Source organism: Sciurus vulgaris (assembly GCF_902686455.1).
Source record: "Sciurus vulgaris genome assembly, chromosome: 8".
NCBI classification, from domain to species: Eukaryota; Metazoa; Chordata; class Mammalia; order Rodentia; family Sciuridae; genus Sciurus; species Sciurus vulgaris.
The window spans coordinates 16,780,785-16,801,092 of record NC_136468.1 but is presented as its reverse complement, the minus strand read 5'-3'; the positions used below and the strand labels follow the sequence as shown (position 1 = coordinate 16,801,092).

General features: G+C 37.9%; 2 protein-coding genes across 3 annotated transcripts in view; one reads left to right on the top strand and one right to left on the bottom strand.

Moving 5' to 3' along the window:
* TRIM24 (tripartite motif containing 24) overlaps positions 1–3,622 on the top strand; it is a 102,604-nt gene extending 98,982 nt beyond the window's left edge. For both annotated transcript variants that reach the window (XM_079150099.1, XM_079150098.1), the window contains exons 17-19: positions 864–938; positions 2,263–2,412; positions 3,209–3,622. In XM_079150099.1, coding sequence (XP_079006225.1) covers positions 864–938; positions 2,263–2,412; positions 3,209–3,418 — 435 coding nt within the window. In that variant the 3' untranslated portion in view covers positions 3,419–3,622. The remainder of the gene's footprint in view (positions 1–863; positions 939–2,262; positions 2,413–3,208) is intronic.
* Positions 3,623–11,700: 8,078 nt separating this feature from the next.
* Positions 11,701–20,308, bottom strand: part of SVOPL (SVOP like) — a 60,206-nt gene continuing 51,598 nt past the window's right edge. Inside the window, exon 15 of the mRNA XM_079150120.1 lies at positions 11,701–12,326. Within this exon, the coding sequence (XP_079006246.1) occupies positions 12,144–12,326 (183 nt within the window). The 3' untranslated portion in view covers positions 11,701–12,143. The remainder of the gene's footprint in view (positions 12,327–20,308) is intronic.

Genomic DNA, 20,308 nt, shown 5'->3' with positions numbered 1-20,308 from the left:
AAATAGTTAAATTAAAGACAGACTAACACACACCATAGAAGCTTAAAATACTGTATCTGAACAAGATAAATGTCTTCTCTTTTATAGATTTTGGTCTTTTAAACTTAGTCTCCCTTGAGTAAATATTTTCATTTTTACCACAGATAAGTCTTCTTCCTCAGAATTTGTTGAGAATTGGCACCAACAAGATGGCCTTTTCAATTCACTCTTCCTAGAAATTATTTTATTCTTTCACCAAGTAGTACTATATTTGTACCAAAGCCAGCTTATATATTTATCTGTAATTAATATTTAAAGCTACTAGGTTAACCTAATAGTTAAAACTACTAAAGAACATCCCTTGCTAAATTATTAAGTAGAAAACAGTATGGAAATTGACATGCAAGAAAGGGCAGAAACACTTGTTGCTAGTAATACCCTAGAATAAACCCATAAACAGAGAAGTGGCAGCACCTGCAGTGGGGACCATATGAATGCAACGGGCCTTAAGAATCAACACTCGAAAGAAGAGGCTCCACCTCTGGATCTCTTAATAGCCCTGTGGTCTTCCTTTATTGATTGTTAATTCGCAGTACATAAACTGGGTTAGTGGAATTCATTGTAAAGAACTTCAAATGGGTTTCTAGTGCTTCCATTTCTGTTCACTTAATTATAGTGAACAAAATATCTCAATCACATACATCCTAAATTATCAAACAATAGTTACCCATTGGGAAGGAAAGCAAAACGTCAATATTCAGTGTTTTTCCTGTATATTCATCAGGTTTTAATTGTTAATGTGGTACATTGAGATCTATGAAATTCTTTTAAGGAAAATAAGCTGACTTTATTGTTGTGTTATATTTTTATTTATTTTTGCTTAGAAGTGTGAACGCCTCCTTTTATTTCTTTACTGTCATGAGATGAGTCTGGCTTTTCAAGACCCTGTTCCTCTAACTGTAAGTATTAATATCATCTAGTTCATATTTATACAATGGGATGATTTTTTTCTTTGAAATTTCATTCATGAGAACCTACTTTCTATGCTATTTTTTCAATAGTTTCTTATATCTAATCCAAATCTTAAAATTATTTATACATATGGAATTCTTTGATCCTAAATAGATACATTTTAATGTTAATTGGCTAAAAGCTTCTGTTCATTTCTCAAGTATTCTTACTTCTCATCTTAACTCATTTACCTACTGTTTGCAGATGATTTCTGTGTTTGTATCTCAAAAGATTTAGGAATGTGTTCTAAGCTGTTGGGGATAAAACTTCACATTTTAGGTAAAGACTCCCCAAATTTTCTGTACTTATTTTGATTTATAGGTGTAGGCTTAAGAAATAAGCGGACTTTTAACCAACAAGGGAGAAAAAAAAAAAAAAAAAAGGAAGGGAATGTACGTATATTAATCATTGGCTTCCACCAGGTTCAAAAAGGGTTCACTACCCAAAATATGTTCTATGCTATCTGAAATTTCTTTTTAAATGTAATAATTTTTTTAAAATTTTTTGATAAATTGAAAAAATTAATGCAAAGAAAACTGGTTTAGGTGAATTCATTTGGCTGAGAATAATCAGCTTCTTTCTTAAGAGCAACTTTTGAGAACTTGAGATAGGAAAAGGAAATAAATACTTTAAGGGGAAAAGGATCTTTTCCTTTTAAAGAAAAAAGACTGGTAATACCAGTACAGATTTAAAGTTTTTGACCCCAAAAACTTTATGATCCTGGCTTACAGCTGCAACAGTAAAATGTCCCCTTTTTCTTGATATGTATATATCATCACATTAGTCCTACAAGGTCCCTAGGATTATCCATACTTGGAATATGAAGAAATGAAGTTTCATTCAGATCAAGTAACTTATGCAGGATCATACCACTGAGCCACAGAGCTGGGGATTTAAGCCCTTCTTTACCACTTGCTACAATGGTGTGCAGTAAAATCATCCATTCAGCTAGAATAAAGCTTTTTCTCTAGTAATTGCTGTTTGCTTAATAATGAAGAGGGAGACTAGAGAAGGTTTAACAGGGAATACGTGAAAACAGTTTTTCATAAAAATATTGGAAACATTTTTTGGAAAAAGTGAAAGAGAACATTCCTAATGTGTGGAAGGCAATATATGTTTCCCAATATTGCCGTGCAGGTTTTCTTACCAGTAACAAAACTGTATAGAGAAGAGGAATGAAAACAATCTCAATTTTATATCCCATCTTATAGAATATATTTAAGACCAGATAGAAGTCAGTTATTGTATTACAACATCTCATTTATTTTGAAGGTGCCTGATTATTACAAAATAATTAAAAATCCAATGGACTTGTCAACTATCAAAAAAAGACTTCAAGAAGATTATTTCATGTACACAAAACCTGAAGATTTTGTAGCTGATTTTAGACTGATCTTTCAGAACTGCGCGGAATTCAATGAGGTGAGGTGGGAAGAATAAATATCAATGCGTGAAAGTACTCTTAGCCTGGACCCCTTCTAAATATACAAAGAGACCAAGATGTGTACACTGGAATAAATTTCTGATGTTGCAGGTCTGTCAGGGTATAAAAGAGGTAATTAGAAAGATTGCCTACATTTATATTCAAAGGCTTATTGTATGGTGAGTGCAGATGCAAGTTAGAGCTGATAACTTGAGGACAATTGAGAAAATATTATTTTAAACCAAAAGTATTCATTCTTTTATCTTGGAATATTGCACTTCCAGACTTTAGTCTTTGTGATGTTTATCTTGAAATATTAAGGATAGTTCAAAAAGTTCTCATTTAAATTTTTCTCATCTCAGTTCATCTGAACATCTGTCAGATTGCATCCTTTTGTTGATGCTCTGTTCTGTGTTTTTGCTACTCATTCCACAGTACCACATTTCTTTTAATTTGTTCTAAAAATACCATGATCCTATGCTTATGGCATCTCATTGATCTATCTTCAGTAATTCATTTCTATCTCCATTTCTACCTACCATTTCTACCTCCTTTGTGGACATTCCAGATAAAGCAGTCTTTTATTTTGTTTTCAGCTGATCTTCTGTAGACTTTTTCCAGTCCCAACTCTTATATATTTTGTTAATGACTGTACATAAATATTTTCCAAAACAATTCATTGATATTCATACTCTCTAGAGTCAAAGGTAAACAGAAATGTTAGAGATTACATTTACTGACTGTCTAAAAAGTTGGTCTTATTTTTTAATTCATATTTTTATTTTTATCCAACAGCCTGACTCAGAAGTAGCCAATGCCGGTATAAAACTTGAAAGCTATTTTGAAGAACTTCTAAAGAACCTTTATCCAGAAAAAAGGTTTCCTAAACTAGAATTCAGGAATGAATCAGAAGATAATAAATTTAGTGATGATTCAGATGATGACTTTGTACAGCCCCGGAAGAAGCGTCTCAAAAGCATCGAGGAACGCCAATTGCTTAAATAAACAGCACCATTGGCATATGCTCGTTTTTAGATTTTTTTTTGTTTTCAAAAAAACATTTTGTCAGTAATTTAACATCGATACAAAGAAGAGTTTGTGAGCTCTCTGACCTGTTTTTGACATTTACTAGACTTTGATTTCTTTAATAACCCATTTCTTTTAACCTCATTAAAAAGAAGGAAATGAGTGGAAAAAAAAATGAAAGAAAGGAGGGGAGGTAGAAAGGATGGTAGAAGAAAAGGAAGAAAGTAAGAAGCATCAACAATAAAATAAAGGGACATTCCTCCCACTCCTTGAATTTCAAAACCACAATTTGGAGCAATAGCTACTATAGAAGGGAAATAGACTTTGTATGAACTCTGAGTTAAAATTTTAATGTGGATTGGATGTGTGCGTTAATCTGTTTATAGAAATTAATGCCACTACCCATTAATTATGGCCCAACCTAAGAGCTAGGTTTATTGTACTTAAAAGCAGTGCTTCCCAAACATGAGTGGTAAGGATCTTTTCCAGGATGCCAACTGGTGCAATGAAAGGGTAGATTAGCTACTATTACAAAGGCACCTAATGGTATATCTTGTAAGATGGCAACTGTATTAAAGAAAAATCAGGAAAACAAATGTTTGGTTTTTGTTTTCGTTTTTATCTTGTTTATAGAGGTGTTTGGTATAGCAGGTATTCAAGGCCATTTACATTTCTAGATATAGATTTTCTTTAGCTTTCTCCCCTAAAGGAAGTAAGTGTGCACATGTTTGGTCTTGCTGTGTGTCTATGTGTGGTTGGTTTGTTTTTTTAATTGTGTAGGTGTCCATTTATAACAATCCTCATTGTTTTCAATATGGCTTTTAGTGGAACTATTCAAAATATAAAATACAGCTGGGCACATCATATTCGATTTGAGGTTTCTTCAACATATGTCCTCTCGGGCACTAAAAAAGTTCCCCTGAAAGGGACTAGTTGTTATGGTTTTCTTCAGTCTTTAAAATGAAAACGTGTTGTGAGATTTGAGAGCAGGTATGTGGGGGAAATTAGAGTGAAAATATTTTTTTTCTGGTGCATCTATTTATTGTTTTTTGTTTTGTTTTGTTTTGTTTTGTTTTTTAAGAATAAGAATCAGAACCCCAAATTTCATCCTTGATCTGACTTAACCAGAATTTCTTTTTCATTCTGATCGAGATACGAAAGATCTGTATTCTAAGGACAGGCATGTTGTTAACAGGTCAACTCAGCTAGTTTAATATCCATTTATTCATTATGTGTTCAGTGTTTTTTTTAGGACCAGATGAACTATCAAGGAAATTAGGTTAAGAAGAAAATTGCTTTGCCATATACTAATCCAACATTTGACTAAATACTTACAGGTGGATATTTTTAGTTTACCAAAGTAAACCTGTATTAAGAAGACACTATAATTAACATCTGGAGGAACTGTTTCTTTTTAGGAAGACAGAATAAAAGTACAGTTAACTCGAATTCTCTGGTTGTATCATCTCCCATGAATTAAAATAGAGGGTGTGGTTTTATCCACATGACCTTATTTCTTGAAATGAAAAATTTGAAAATATTCTGTGGGTAATTCATTGGATTTTCAGGTATTTCTAAAGATAAAATATAAGGAGAAAATAGCTATTAGCAATAGTTTCCCATTTTCTATATAGACTTAGGTCTTATCCATAATATATTAATAATGTATTGTTAAAAAGTTTTAATCATTTTTCCAAAAACGTGATTTATGGTGGTGTTTGTTATTGTGTTGTTTTGAATATGCATTTGACATTTGTTCACCTATTAGTATGTGAACAAATTTTGATAATACATAGACCTTTTTGTCTGTTTTTACTCCAGTATTTTTAGCCCAGCAGCTATAAGAGCTTTTGCTAACACATTTATTATTGGTATCTTAGAATACTGCTCTTCTGGTAGTTTGTTCTCCCACACTTGTCTTATTTGTCTTCTTAGTTTAAACAGAGCAATACAGGTAGAATTATCACTAAGGGAGGTAGGGCTTAAGAGAGAAAAAAATATAATTTCCTAAATTTATCTGAGCCAGAATTTCTACTAATGTATCCCAAACTGTCATTATATTCAGTGCCATATTAACCTTTTTAAAACAGTATTTCTTTTTCACTGTTACCATCTTTTGCTGAATGAAAAGCAGTTGAGAACCATCTTTCCTGTAATCATATAATAATATAAATTATATTAAAAGCAAATGTCTTGGTTTCTCTCTCCTATTAACCCTTTCGTAGTGGTCTCTTAAGTCCTGTGACCTTATTTAACAAGTGCCTATGTGCTCAGGTGGATCCCAACTAAATAGTTCTTAAATTCTATTCTAATGAAAGCTAGAAAATAGAGGCCTTACGCTATCCCATACTCACTTTGAGAGCACCCTCCCCCCCAAAAAGAATATTCAGTGTTAAACTTTTACACTCCAGTATGTACCTATGACCAAAATCTCTGGGACACTTTCCTCTGGATTTTAAACTAAGAGCCCAGTAACCTAGCTGCAGAACCCCCATTGCTGAAAGTGATCGCAACTTTAGCCACAGCCGTAAATGAACAGACCTTATCGGAATTGGGACTTCAAGAGTTTCAATTCAGTTGCTTTCCGGGTGCTAAGGATCTCATCTTTCTGGCAGTAGGGAACCCAAGGACACAGTTGAGACTCATATAGCTATGACAGACATATAAAGGACTAAGATAAACCATGTTAAAGGCAAAATATATCTTTACATCAGATTCTGGCAGTGCGAGCCTTTTGTCCTCTTTTAATTAACAAGCTCTACTTTTCTGAACAGGCACAGGAAAGTGGAACATGTTGGAAGAAAAGGAACTGCCCTCTTCCCATGGTAATCGTACTTTATTTTCCAACCTAAAGAATCGACTTTGTTTTACTACCACACAATAGCATATAGCTTAGGAAAGTTTTTAACAAGATTAACTCCACAGTCCAATTGCTCCATTTATGAATTTACATTTCAAAGTCCTCTGCTGTTCCAGTGCTTCTAAATTTGACCGTTCTCAGAATCTGAAAGGAGGAACTCTTCCTCCTGTTGAGACCTGATTCAAATTAATGTAAAGCCCAAAAGTAAGTTGCTGTATGTATGTGAATGAAAGGTTTTTAGGTTTAACTGAAGATGTACTCAATTTCTATTTATCCATATGAATGAGTGAAATCAAATGAGCTGATTAGCCATTAAAATTATGAACATGACCTTGAGTTCATCCATCTGATTTATCAAGCTCCTTCTTTCAAATAACCACATACATATTTTACTATGTAAATTAATAGTTGATGGCTTTACAAACGTGTATTGCACCATCATCTTGGATGGACATTACTGAGTCATAATCCACATGCAGGTAATTCATAACCAATCATATCACAGACTTCTCCATAAAGGTTTTTGCTTATTGTGAAGGACATCTGAGGCAGTAGTCTTACGTTCTGTTTTTTATGGGGGTGGGAGGGGCAGACCAGATGCTTTGATTTTAATAAAAGTTGATGGAATTTTTACTGTGAATGTTATGAGAGTTGTTGTTTCACAGTACTAGGGATTGACTCTAGGGGTGTTCCATCACTGGACTACAAATTCAACCTTTTTATTTTTTGAGACAGGGTCTCACTAATTTGCCAAGACGGCTCCAAACTTGTCCTGCCTTTTCATATCTGTGGCTGGGCCCAGTGGCACATGTCTGTAATCCCAGTGACTCTAGAAGCTAAGGCAGGAGTATTGGATCACAAGTTGGAGGCCAGCCTCAGCATCTAAAAGAAGCCCTGTCTCAAAATAAGTTTTAAAAGGACTAGGGGTATAATTCAGTGGTACAGCCCTGCTGGGTTCAATCCCCAGTACTGGAAGGGAAGGGGGAAAATGCTATATGACTTGGTTTTGAAATAATAGTTTCCTTAAGGGATTACAATTAACTACAGCTAGGGGATGTTTGGCATACCAATTCCCATTTTTCAGATGTTTGTCTGCTCTGATAAAGCTCCCTAGTTTTCCCAGCCCGTGACTTATAGATTTGCTTTGATGTTTGTGTTTATTGGTCTTCCCCCTACTTGTCTGTCTGCTCACGGCCAATTAGCGACCTACCATTACTTTGGTGGGGACAACCTTCTATTTGATTCTAAGGTTTTTCTTATTATATTTGTGGTGTGATGTTGGGGACTCAAACCCAGGGCCTCTTGCATGCTAGGTAAGCACTCTACCAATAAGGCATATCCCCAGGCCTAAAATTAGTTTTAGAATAATTAAATCCTAATTTTTGTCTTTAAAAATCCTCTCTTGGTAGTAGCAAGTGAACACAATTCTATCTTGGCACAGTTTCAAATGCAGCATGGAAGAAAGTCTGCTTTACCTTGCTCCTCTGAGTCAGAGAACTGAGGAATGTGAACTCTTTGCCCCCATTCTGTTACCTATTACCCCAAGATAATTGAAGCAGAAAATCTAGTCAGGCATCCTTCCATTGCAAATGATAAAGCCCAGTTGTGACTGTTGGGGAGGAAAGACAGAATAAACTGATCTATCAGAGGTGCACACTTCTTACCCTTGGAATGAGAATATGCTGGCCTGAGAAGTTTGTTTCCCCAAAGAAAATGAGGATGTTCCAGGTAACAGACTTTGACAGTGATGCTGGTTATCTTAATTTGATCTTTTTAGGCATTAACTAATGACAGTGTATGTTTAAAAGCCCAACATACAAAAGGTCCAAAATAATTTGGTATTCATATCACAGAGAAGTTTTTGCCATTGAAGACTATGCTTTTAAAGAGTTTAAAGTCAAATTCTCTTCTCTACATAAAACAGATTCAGACAGATTGTCTCTAATTATATAAAGTAAAATGATCAAAGTTCTTACAAGTAAGTAACTTGAAATTTGTTGACTTTTATTTCTAACGACTGCTATCTGTAAGTATGCTAAGCAACCTACAGGAGTTGAGGATTTTATTCAATTAAAATTATGTGAATAGAATTTGCTGTAGACTAATTTAGTTCTGTCTCAGGAGCCTGGGGGATAGGCAGTGCTAATACCAATTTCCTTAAGCCTGGACAGCCTTGGAGATACTGAGAGTTCTGAAATCCCTGGGAAGATGCTTGAGCATCAACTTCGTCATTGCTTGACTGGTTTTGGATCATTGCTAGCCTTTGATTTTAGTTTTAAGTGCTGCTAACTCCAGCTTTGGGATTTTCAGTTAGATTTATGGTGGGTTGTTTAGCCCTACAAGTATAGCAAAGACATTTTGCATGGAATATATTTTGGCCTAAAATTCTATAATAGCTAGACCTTAAAATGAGTGGTTGCTTGCTGACCAAATTCAGCATGTTGCCCTACTTTTGTCCAACCTGAAAACTAAGAATATCTTAGTGGACTTGTGATAGAGTCCACAGGTACTCACAAACCCTAACTTATAGCTGGCCCACCATAGCATGGGTTGTTCATCCATGAATGTGATTAATCACAGTTCAAAAATGTTTGAAAAAGCCTGTCCTACACACATGCAGACTTCTTTATCATTATTTCCTGCATAGCATTTATATTACATTAGGTATTACAAATAATTTAGAGATGGTTAAAGTATATGGGAGGACATACATAGGTTATATGTAAATTGCCATTCTATATCAGGAACTGGAGCATCTGGGGAGTTTGGTATCTGCCAGAGGTCCACGAACCTATGCCCCAAGCCTACTAAGGGTCAAATCAGTCTTGATTTTAAGCCATTCATGGCTATGTTCAAATAGAAATTCTTTGCACTCCTTAAGGAGAATTGGAAACCTTTCATAAATGTAGTTTGCTCTTGTCGCAACACTTAACAATTATAGCTGAATTCTTTTTCTAGTGTATGGAATTATAAGCCAGTCTTGGGGTCCCCAAATTCAGTGGGCCTCTAAAACAAGCCTGAACACTGATAAAAGATAAAATGTAAATGTGAACGACTACATGTTCTTTCCCCAGCATTCCTGTCCTAGAAGAATGTGCAAAACTGCGACGTCTCACAGCAACAATCTCCCCACAAACAGCAGGTGAGTGAGGGATTATCTGTCAGGAGACTGGCTGCATACTTTCATTTTGTTCATGTTATGAGAATCAAAGATTCTCCCCATTAACATAAATGAGTAGAAATCGTGATGGCATGTAATTATATACAAGCCGCTAATTTAAGTGTATTTTGTGAATACTATGAAGGCCATAGTTGATGCTAATTTTAATTTGAACCTGATGAATATTCTAGTGGTTTGGAAAGATTTAATGATATCAAGCCAGTTCTTGCCCTAACTACAAGATTTTGTCCAACTTTAGCTACAACCTTTATGGGAAAAGACCAAATATGTGTTCTAAGATTTTTGTATTCTTGATATCAGGGAAGAAAAGATATCTTCCTTGCCCCTCTCCCATTCATAGACTTTCAAATCTTAGGTATATTTTGTAAAAGCTTTTTTTATATATTGTCTCCCAAGGAGAAGATGAGTATACAGTTGCCAGCTGCATTCCCATGTATGCCTTATGTTCTTAGGTATAAAATCAGTTTATTACTGAATAGCATACAGAAATAAAACCAAGTTTTTAAGAAATGTGCCACTGCTCTGTGAAGATAAAATGCATTTTGCTCCTCTGGTTGATGTAGCTTCGCAGGTCTCATTTAATTTGCTAGGGGAAAAAAAGATTTAATAGATCAATAATACAATTTTAAAAAGTTTTCTATTCATACTCAGCTGACACTGAAAACTAACAATAGACTGCTCTCTAATATTTCTAAGAAATTATGATCCAGTATTTATCTTTGTGTATCTGGAAAGGCAATGCTAGCTTTATAGTTTAATTTTTAGTACAGTACAGCGCAGACATTATTTAGAAAAATTGGTGGTTGTTGGTTTTGAAGTTCTTAGTTTCTTGGGTTCTATGTGTGTGTCACAGGGAGTACACTGGAGCTGCTCTCATGCTGCATCCAAAGCCCCTTCTCTCTGAGACAGTTTTGCTCAGTTGCCCAGGTTGGCCTCCAACTTGTGCTGCTCCTCTCCCGCCGCTCTCGCAGGTGGGATCACAGGCAGGCATGCCTGCACCCTTTTTTTGTGGGGCGGTCATTTTTTATTTTTTTAAACGAGTTTCTTAGAGTGGTTCTAAAGTGGAATCAACGCTACTTTTAAACTAGTGACCAGTTTGGATGCTGTCTGTGTGTGTGGTTGAAAGGAAGTAAAAATTCTGACATACTGTAAACATTTCTAGAAGCTGTATATGGTAAATGCTCACAGCACCAAGGGGGGAGGGTGTGTGTGCATACAACGTAGGATTTGCCCATAGATAGGGCTTTGTGCTCAAATGTGTATTGGATTGCCATGTTAAAATTCTAAGAAAACAATATTAAAAAGCTAAATTATTAAATAAGCAAAATTATTTCACCATAGTGTTAAAAACATGTCCAAGTCAACAAAAAAGAGACTAGTGTTTTGTAGATGGATATAACTTGAACTGGAAATCCATTAGGCACATTAAATAGTAAGCTAGGTTTCTTATATTTTTTAAATTTTTTTATACCTTTATTTACTTATTTTTATGTGGTGCTGAGGACTAAATCCAGTGTCTCCACACATGCTAGGCAAGTGTACTACCACTGAGCTATAACCCCAGCCCCTCATATATATTTTTAACACTGCATGAAAAATTGGAAAGGAATGAAATATTAGCACTATTAGCACCTGTACTTGATTTTCCTCGACTAAATTAAATTCTAGTGTGTTCCTTTACACACATTACTCAATTTCCTTGTGCCCTAGTTTATTTCTTATGTAAAGGATGTGATAATCCTTTTATTTAAGATTAAAAGAAGGCATGTGAGTCATTTAATTCAGTCTGATTTTAAGCATTCAATGATGGGTCATCCTTCCAAGGAAGGAACTTAAACCCCTAAGTTCAGATTAGGTCACCTAATTGGTGATTAAAGTGCATATTACCTTGAGCTAGGGGGAAAACATCAAGACTGGTATAGGCCTGTTTTTCTGTATTCAATAGTGCCTTTCTTGGATCTACTCAGACAAAAACACAAATCTGCACCAAAAATATAAACCTCTTCTACAGCTTACTGTTTACCCTCTCCACAGCCTGTTCTGAATGGGACAGGAGAGAGGGCAAATCACCTTCAGCAGTAAGAGCCTCCTGACTCTGCAGTCTCAGAGGCAGCAGCTCAGAACCAGCCAGTCACCCTGACTCTTCTCCCCTTTCCCCACACACTCCCTTACATACCAGCAACAAAATCATCAGAACCAGCACCTGGGAAGACCCTCTCCTGCAGCCTGCCTTGTATTTTGGGGCATCCCTTTCATTTGAGCAGTGTCTGCTAATGGTTGGTATTCATGGCAACTGGTGCTGCACTAAAGCTTTTGGCTCCTCTCTGCTCAGAGGGACAAGGGAAAAAGGAGGCTGAGCCAATGTGTAAGGACCACGTGATGCCAAGGACAACACAAATACCCATTTCAGCTCCTTGGCTTCCTTCAGCTCTGCAGCAATGCTTCAACCCACACAGAAAAGTGGGAGAGGTAGAATGTTGAAGCCTCAACAACTATCTCTCATCTTGGTCCCTGTTAATCCCTTTTATTGTTTGGAGACAGGGTTTTACTAAATTGCTGAGGCTGGCTTCAAACTTAGGACCCTTCTGCCTCAGCCTCCTAAATCAGTGGGGGGATTACAGGCCCTGCACCTGGCCTAAATATTGTTTTACAATAAGTCATGCCTACTTCAAAGAAGGATACCCTCCTACCAAGTTCAAAAAGTGGCAGCTGAGAAGACCTGTATCACTTACCTGTAGGGCTCGCCCCTTGGTCTCAATGGGAAGAGTAAATGCAGAAATGGCACATATAACACAGACAGATGAGAAAAGACACAGGGCTCCCAGGAATGATGCACTCATAAGAACCTGCAAGTCACAAGAGAACACTCATTATCCCTAACTTTACAATAACCCTTTGCATCATAGATAAAGCAAGGATAAGCCATGCATCTCTGATGCAAAGCTGGTGTAGGCATTTTTATGTGACTGGTATTAAATATGCATGGGCCAGCTCAGACTTCTCTTTTGCATCCACTTGTGCAGGCATCATAGAGTAAATATCAGTGTGTGTGTGGAAGACAAGATACCTGCCTGTTCTTCCACCTCCTCTCATACCAGTTCAACTTAACTTCTGACCTCAATTTATGCTATACCCTCTCTGCCAAAATGTCCAGTTTCCTCCTTTGGGTCTTTTTTAATTTGCTGAGGCTGACCTCAAATTTGAAATCCTCCCAAGTCACTGGGATTACAGGTGTGCACCACTATGCCTGGCTCCCCGCTTCTGTTTCAACAGGATAAAACAAAGTTTTTCAGAAGATGTAATCTCAGTCTCTGAAAAGACTACTAGTGCATCTTGCCTGTGTTCATAATGCATCATGTAACAATCATAACTTTCTATTTGTGTCCATATTTCCACAGTAAGAATAAATCTCTACTCAACTGCCTCTCATACTGCATGTTCCGCAGGACTCTGTCCAACAGTGGCAAATAGCCAAGTCCTTGATAGTTTTCAGCTAAATCATAAGGGAAGTAACTAAGGAAAAGCAAGCCTCTTTAGAATGAAAATAGTGCAATTTGCAAAGACCTAGAAACTAGCTGGTCTAGTCCAACCTCCTCACTTTATAGATGAGCCTATGTTAAGTGACAAGTGTCAGTAACTATTGCCCTAAGTCATACAGATCTCTGACAAGTAGCCTAGTGTCACTAGGATCCCTTAAGATGCCCAGTTTGGGAACCCAAATATTGTATGTAGTAGCCTGTTGCCTCCCAAACAGTAAATAATTCCACTCATGCAAACAGAACCCATGATACTAACCCAATTATTTGAAATTTACCTAACAAATGACAGTTACTGGTCTCTGATTTTATCTTCCAAAATTGGTTTTCCCCAAAGAGGAGTTTGTGTTTTGCGTACATTGCTAGAAGGCTAGGAAATCAGGCTTAGGAAAGGACTAGAAATCAAGAGAGGCCAGGCAGTCTGAACCATGACCAAATCCTGCCACAATAGGGCATGTGTCTAGATTCTGCCCTACTATCTGCTCTAGTGTCATTGCTGCCACTTGCAATACTGGACACCAAAATTGTAGCACCATGAGAATGAATTCTAAAGCCTGAGACCCTATTGTGTTGAGTTCAGGTCATATAACTGTTCTATCAGCCAGGGTCATGAGCAACTGCCTAGTCTTTCTGGCTTCCCCAATAGGATATAGGGTTATGCTCCATTAAAAAAAAAAAAAGACTCCAACAACCCAATATTCAATAAATTCTGTCTAATCAAAGTCAGTTTCTATTATTTGTAAGCTAGAACTCAAGTAATATCTGATTATAAAAACTAGGGGTTCCAGGCCCGTTGGTGCATGCCTGTAGTAATCCCAGCTACTTGGGAGAAGGATTGATAGTTCAAGGCCAACCTAGGCAATTTAGAAGGCCCTGTCTCAAAATAAAAGAACTGGGGATGTAAAGCACCCCTGGGTTCAATCCCCAATATATTGAATGGAATGGGAATAACGTTTAATTTGTGGAACACAATTAACATGAACAAAGTATTCAGGAATAAACATACCAAGAAATTTGAAAATTATAAGTACATAAATCTACTTTAGTTCTTAGGTGCAGTCTTGTAAAAACATAACTCTCAAAAAATGATCTATAATTCTAACAAATCAAAACCCAGTCTGATTTTGGAATCAATTTGGGGGAAAAATTTTTCTGAAATTAACATGAAAGAAAAAATATGTAAGAAAAATCAAGAAACCTGAAACCATGAGGTGGGGAGGCCTGGGAGGTTATTAGCCTAAGAGGCATTAAACATAAAATTGCAATCATTAGCAGTATAGTGTAGGTGCCAGAATAGATCAATAAAGCACTGAGTCACAAAGCTTCCAAGGATCTATGGAAATCTGATTTTACTGTAACAGGCATATTAGGTCAGCTGAGAGGAGGCCCCGAGAAAGGATGATTAATGGCCCCAGAACAACCAGTAGCCATTGTTTTGTTGCTTTTGAAAGTTAGAGCCTTACCTCAGGCCTATGCATGAATTACTTGTGACTAGATCAAAGAATTTAATGTTTTAGATGAAACATTGAAAGCCTTTGCGCTTTCAGTGTTTTATAAATATTTTCAGAAACTTGGAAAAATGATCAACAAAGACCATTTAAGCATGACACAAAACATAAACACCATAAGAGAAAATTGGTATATAAATATTTGTAAGTCAAAAAATTTTGATAATAAAATCAAAGGGCAGACAAATACCTAGTACACTAAAATGTCCAGTCTATAGAAAAACAGCAAATCACACAAGCAATTTTTTTAAAAATACATATGAATATTAAGTGAAAGATGGTCAACCTGACTAATGATGAGCAAAGTACAAATTGAGGAGATATAATTTAGTGTCCACCAGATTGAAAAAGATTTAAAAGCTTACTGTTTTTTTGGTCGTGAGGAAGAGGAATAGGGTGCTAGTGTGCGAATGGGTTTATAGACCTAAATTGACATTATTCCAAGAAGACATAGAAATGAGTCAAGCGGTACACGCAAGGGTGCTCAACATCCATCATCAGGGAAGTGCAGAACAAAACCACAGGGACATGTCTCACACCATTAGGATGGCTACTGGTGTTGGTGAGAACACAGAGAAAAGGAAATCCTTCCCTGTGGGAATGTAGATTGGTGCAGCCATGATGAAAGACAATACAGAGGTTCCCAAAGATATTAAAAATAGAAAACTGTCATCTGATACAGAAGCCCTTCTGCTGGTGTATGCCCAAATTTCTACTCCTGAACTCACAGCAGCATTATTCATAATAGCCAGAACATTGTCGAAGTGTCCATCGACACATGAATGGATAAAGAAATTATGGTAGAAAGATACCATGGAATATTATTCAGACTTAATGAAGAAGTTCTGCCATTTGCAACAACATGGAGGTGAACCTGAAGGACAATATGCTGAGTGAAATAAGCCAAGCACAAGAGACCTCACTTATGTGTGGTATCTCAAAAAGAAATCAAGTACATTGAAAATGTGTTTACCATAGGGGAAATAGGAAGACGATAATAAGTCATATAAATTAAAAAACAGAAGCTGGGCAAACGCCTCTAATCCAGTGATTATAATCCTGTGACCATTTTATACAGCATCTGGAACAATGACTATATGTTAAAATGATTAGAATAGTCAGGTGGGGTGGTGCAACCCCAGTAATCCCAGCAACTCGGGAGGTTGAGGCAGGAAGATCACAAGTTCAAGGCCAACCTCAGCAACTTTGCAAGGCCCTGAGCAACTTAGTGAGACCCGGTCTCAAAATAAAGGTTTGGGGATGTGCCTCAGTGGTTAAGTGCCCCTGGGTTCACTTCCTGGTACCAAAATAAATAAAAAATGATTAGAATAGTGGCATGTGTACAAAGGTATACTGTGCATAACATTCAGTGTCCTGTTTGTAAATAGCAGAAAAAATAGAAACAACTTATTCATCATCAAGTCAATGGCTGTCTAATCATGGCTCATCTGTGCAAATGGAAACCTATGCACCTGCTTTTAAAAAAATGAGGTTGATCTACATTTACTGAATTACGAGATTAGTAAGAAAAGGCCACTGTGGTTGCAACATGGAGTTGTGCAGCCACACACAGCCCAGTGTCTACATCTGTAATGCAGTGGAGGGCCTGACTCCATCTGCCTAGTAAAACCCCACACCAGGTTTCCTTGCCTACTCTGGGGTGCTTGAGAACTGCCTGAAAATCCTGCTCTGCTCTCTCTAGAGACTCCAGTTAGGTAAGAATCCTTTTCAAATCCCTAGGGGCATGATCTCAACAATCAAGCCAAATTCTGGAGGAGAGAAGGTTGTGCACCTGCCTCTGCAGGTGACTATAACATATACACAAATACGTTGACTTTCATGAAGACATCCATATATTTATGGTACATTGTAAGTATGTATTCATATATAAATAAGATATCTACATATATACAAATGTTACTGGTTTACATACCTCGAGAAAAATCATGTATGCATAGAAAAGCACCAGGAAGAACATACCCCAAACTATTAGCCGTGGTTATCTCTGATTATGAAGTTACTGGGAATTTTTCCTTTCTAGTAACACATATCTGTATTTGAAATTTTACAAGTATTTTTATTTCAGAAAAAAAATTGTTTTAAAGGATTATAAACCATTACTATAAAATGAGGAAAGCAATTAGCTATACTTCTAATTCAATAAATTAAAAAAACTAATCTGACACATTCTATAGAACAATAAAGACAAAAGTCAAATTAGAAGAAAAACAGTACAGTTGACAAATTGATCAAAGAACTATTTTAGAAAAAAGCTAACTATGACAAAATCGTTAAAATCGTGGACTTAAGAATATTAAGAAGAGATAATCACTAATGAAAAGAACCATAAGGTAATTCTCCCCACAGTTCTTTGTTGATAAATTTGAAGTCAATATTCAGTAACATTGTTCTGAAATTTACTAAAAAACAAAAATACAAAAAAAGGGGGGGGGCTAAACAAAATTCAAAAAAGGACTGAGGATATGGCTTAGTGGATAAGCGCCCCCTGGGTTTAAGGCCCTGAACCAAAAAATGAAGTAAACAAAAGTAGAGAGAATGACTGAGAAATAGAAAGGCCAGTGGTCCAATTTCAGAATACAGTGTTTAGCTTTAAATGTAAAATGACTTGGGATGTAAGAAAGGCAGCTGGAGGGCAGAGCAGAATGAGAAGTTACTCGCAGTTAACTCCCGAGTGAAAATTCCCAGCCCCTTGCCGCACAGGACTTGAGAAGGAAGCTCCCTTCTCCAACACCTGATAGATAAACTCTGTACTGCCAGAAGGCACTCAATCCAAGGGCGCTTTCCGAGCACCAGAGAACAAAGGGAGGTATGGAAAACTAAAGGCATATTTGTTTAAACAACCCAATAACACAGTTGCCTCTCATTGTGAATTAGCATCTGCATATCAGATAAAATCTTCTGTTTTGTTTTATGGGTTTGGCTTATTTTGCTTAGCATGATATTCTCCAGCTCCACCTATCTACTGGCAAGTACCATAATTTCATTTTTCTTTAAGGCTGAGTAGTATTCCATTGTGTACATATACCACAGTTTCTTTATCCATTCATCTGTTGAAGGGCATCTAGGTTGGTTCCACAATCTAGGTATTGTGAATTGAGCTTCTATAAACATTGATGTGGCTGTTTTATTGTAGTATGCTAATGTTAAGTTCTTTGGGTATAAACCGAGGAGTCGGATAACTGGGTCAAAAGGAAGGTCCATTCCAAGTTTTCTGAGGAATCTCCACACTGCTTTCCAGAGTGGCTGCACCAATTTGCAACTCCACCAGCAATGTATGAGTGTGCCTTTTTCCCCTCATCCACGCCAACATCTATTATTGTTTGTGTTCTTAATAATAGCCATTCTAATTGGAGTAAGATGAAATCTTATTCAGTCATAAAGTAGAATAATATTATGGCATTTGCAGATAAATGGCTGGAATTGGAGAATATCTTGCTAAGTGAAATAAGCCAATCCCAAAACACCAAAGGCTGAATGTTTTCCCTGATAAGTGGATGATGATATATTATGGGGGTTGGGGGTGAGGGGTAAGAAAAGAATGGAGGAGCTTTACATTATGTAGAGGGAAATGAGAGGAAGGAGGGGGCGGGGGTATGAAAGATGGTGGAATGAGACACAGACATCATTACCCCGTGTACATGTGTGATTACACAAATGGTATGAATCTACATTGTGCACAACCATAGAAATGAAAAGTTGTACCCCATTTGTGTACAGTGAATCAAAATGCAGTCTGTAAAAATTTTTAAAATTAATATTTTTTAAAAATGAATAAATAAATAACCCAATAGGAGACAGTAAAACCTAGGTGACATTCAGGATTGTGCAACCCAATGTACTCAGCCAACGAGGAACCTGAGGGGGTATCTTGCACTCTAGGGGAGAAAATGCTGGCTGTACCCAGTCTGTGTGTCCCTGACCGCCAGGCACCTGATTTGGTGAGACCATCATTAAAGTGAGGCCTGCTTTTGGCTGAACCTGTGCCTCTTAGTCCCTGGTTTAAGTCTGCATGCTTCTCACAATAACTGTGAACCATATCCCCAACAGTGCCAGGACAGTCACCCTTTAATAGATCAGCTCTCTACCAAGGAATAGAGCTCCAAAAAAGAAGCGGCCCACATGTTTCCCCTGCACTCCACCCCTGGTCAGCCCACTGCTGCACACGGAACCCGGGAGCTCCCTAAGCTGGCATTCTACTGCCGACCTACACCCTCAGCCCAGCCTTGTGTCTTTTTAATGACACTAGGTCAATGACGATTCTGGAACCTAGCAGATAAACAAAAAAATCACCACCATCTCACGTATGAGTTTTGATTCAAAAATTATAGACAATACATCAGCAAATGAAACTCATTTTGCTAAAAGACAAGGCAGAACAGGAGAAGAGTCCTCCCCTGCGTGATGGCCACTCCTGCTCCCTCCTGCATTAGCCCTCCCTCCCAGGAGTTCGCCAGTCAACCTTGCATGTGGATTATTACATTAAGAACCCAAACTCATCCATCAGATGAGTTTCAATAAAGTTAATTGGATATGAATCAATATCAAAATTGTTTTCTATATACACAAATAATCAGGAGTATCATTCCCAACATACTGAGGCTCCACTATATGCCTGGCACTGCAATGGGAACTAGGAATACAAAAACTAGTGAATTAGGCATACATCTGAGTCCTAGTGGGACTTAAAGTCCACTAGAGAGGCCTTAAATACCCTGGCAAATAAATAGGCAATTACAATCCCGTAAGTTATGTGAAGGAAAAGTTCTGGGTGCTCCAAGACTCACACCAGGGAAGCCAGACTCAGGCTGGGCGTCGGGGAGAGCTTTCCTAGGGGTAAGGAATCATGGCTACCGAAAGGGATGGGATGGGAAGAGGTTTCCAGGGTGTGGGGACAGCAAGTGAGGAAAAAACTGGGTACTTTAGATAGACTACAAGAGCCAGATTTTTTAGAGGTGTCAATAGGGAGAAGGAGTACTAGATGGAGGCCTGTTGCAGATCAAATGCGCCTCCACCCAAATTTGGTTGCTGAAGCCATAATGAGGGCCGACCTCCTGAGGTCAGGGAGAGCGCACCCTGAAGAACCCGAACACGGAGTTCCTGCGCATGAGCGGAAGCCAAGGGGGCTGGAATGCTGAGCGCAGCGGACAGACGGCAATAACTCCTCACGCTGGGCCAGTTCTTGTGGGCACCATGACCCTGATTAAGGAGAAAAATAAGGCCCGACTGCACCACCTGCTGCGTACTTTAGGTGTGTGGTTCCTGGCATCTTATGAGGACACCTCCTGTTTCCTCACTGGGAAAAATGTTTTCTCCGTACCAGCAAACAAGTGAGTTGTTCCAACGTGTTATGCCAGGGTTAAGATTCACCCTCGCACTGCCCTCTAAGAGATGTGCTGTCAAGAACAAAACGGTCTGCAGCTCTGCAGGCTCCCCAGCTCCCCCCAATAAACACATTCCCAATTTTAAGACTCGGGGTCTCTGTGCATGATTGCAGGACCAATGACTGCACTAGTTCATTTGCCGCACCCTGACCTCCAAGGCGATGTTTGGAGGTGGGCCTTTGAGAAGTCATTAGGCTTAAATGGACTCATGCCGGGCCAGTCATGTTGAGATCAGTGCACTTGGAACAAGCGGAAGATGCACCAGAGTTCTTCCTCCAGCACGTGAGTGCCCAGGGAGAGAAGGCCACCTGCAAGCCAGGAAGAGAGCCTCACCAGAACCCAGCCCTCCTGGCACCCTGATCTCAGCCCTCCAGCCTCTGGA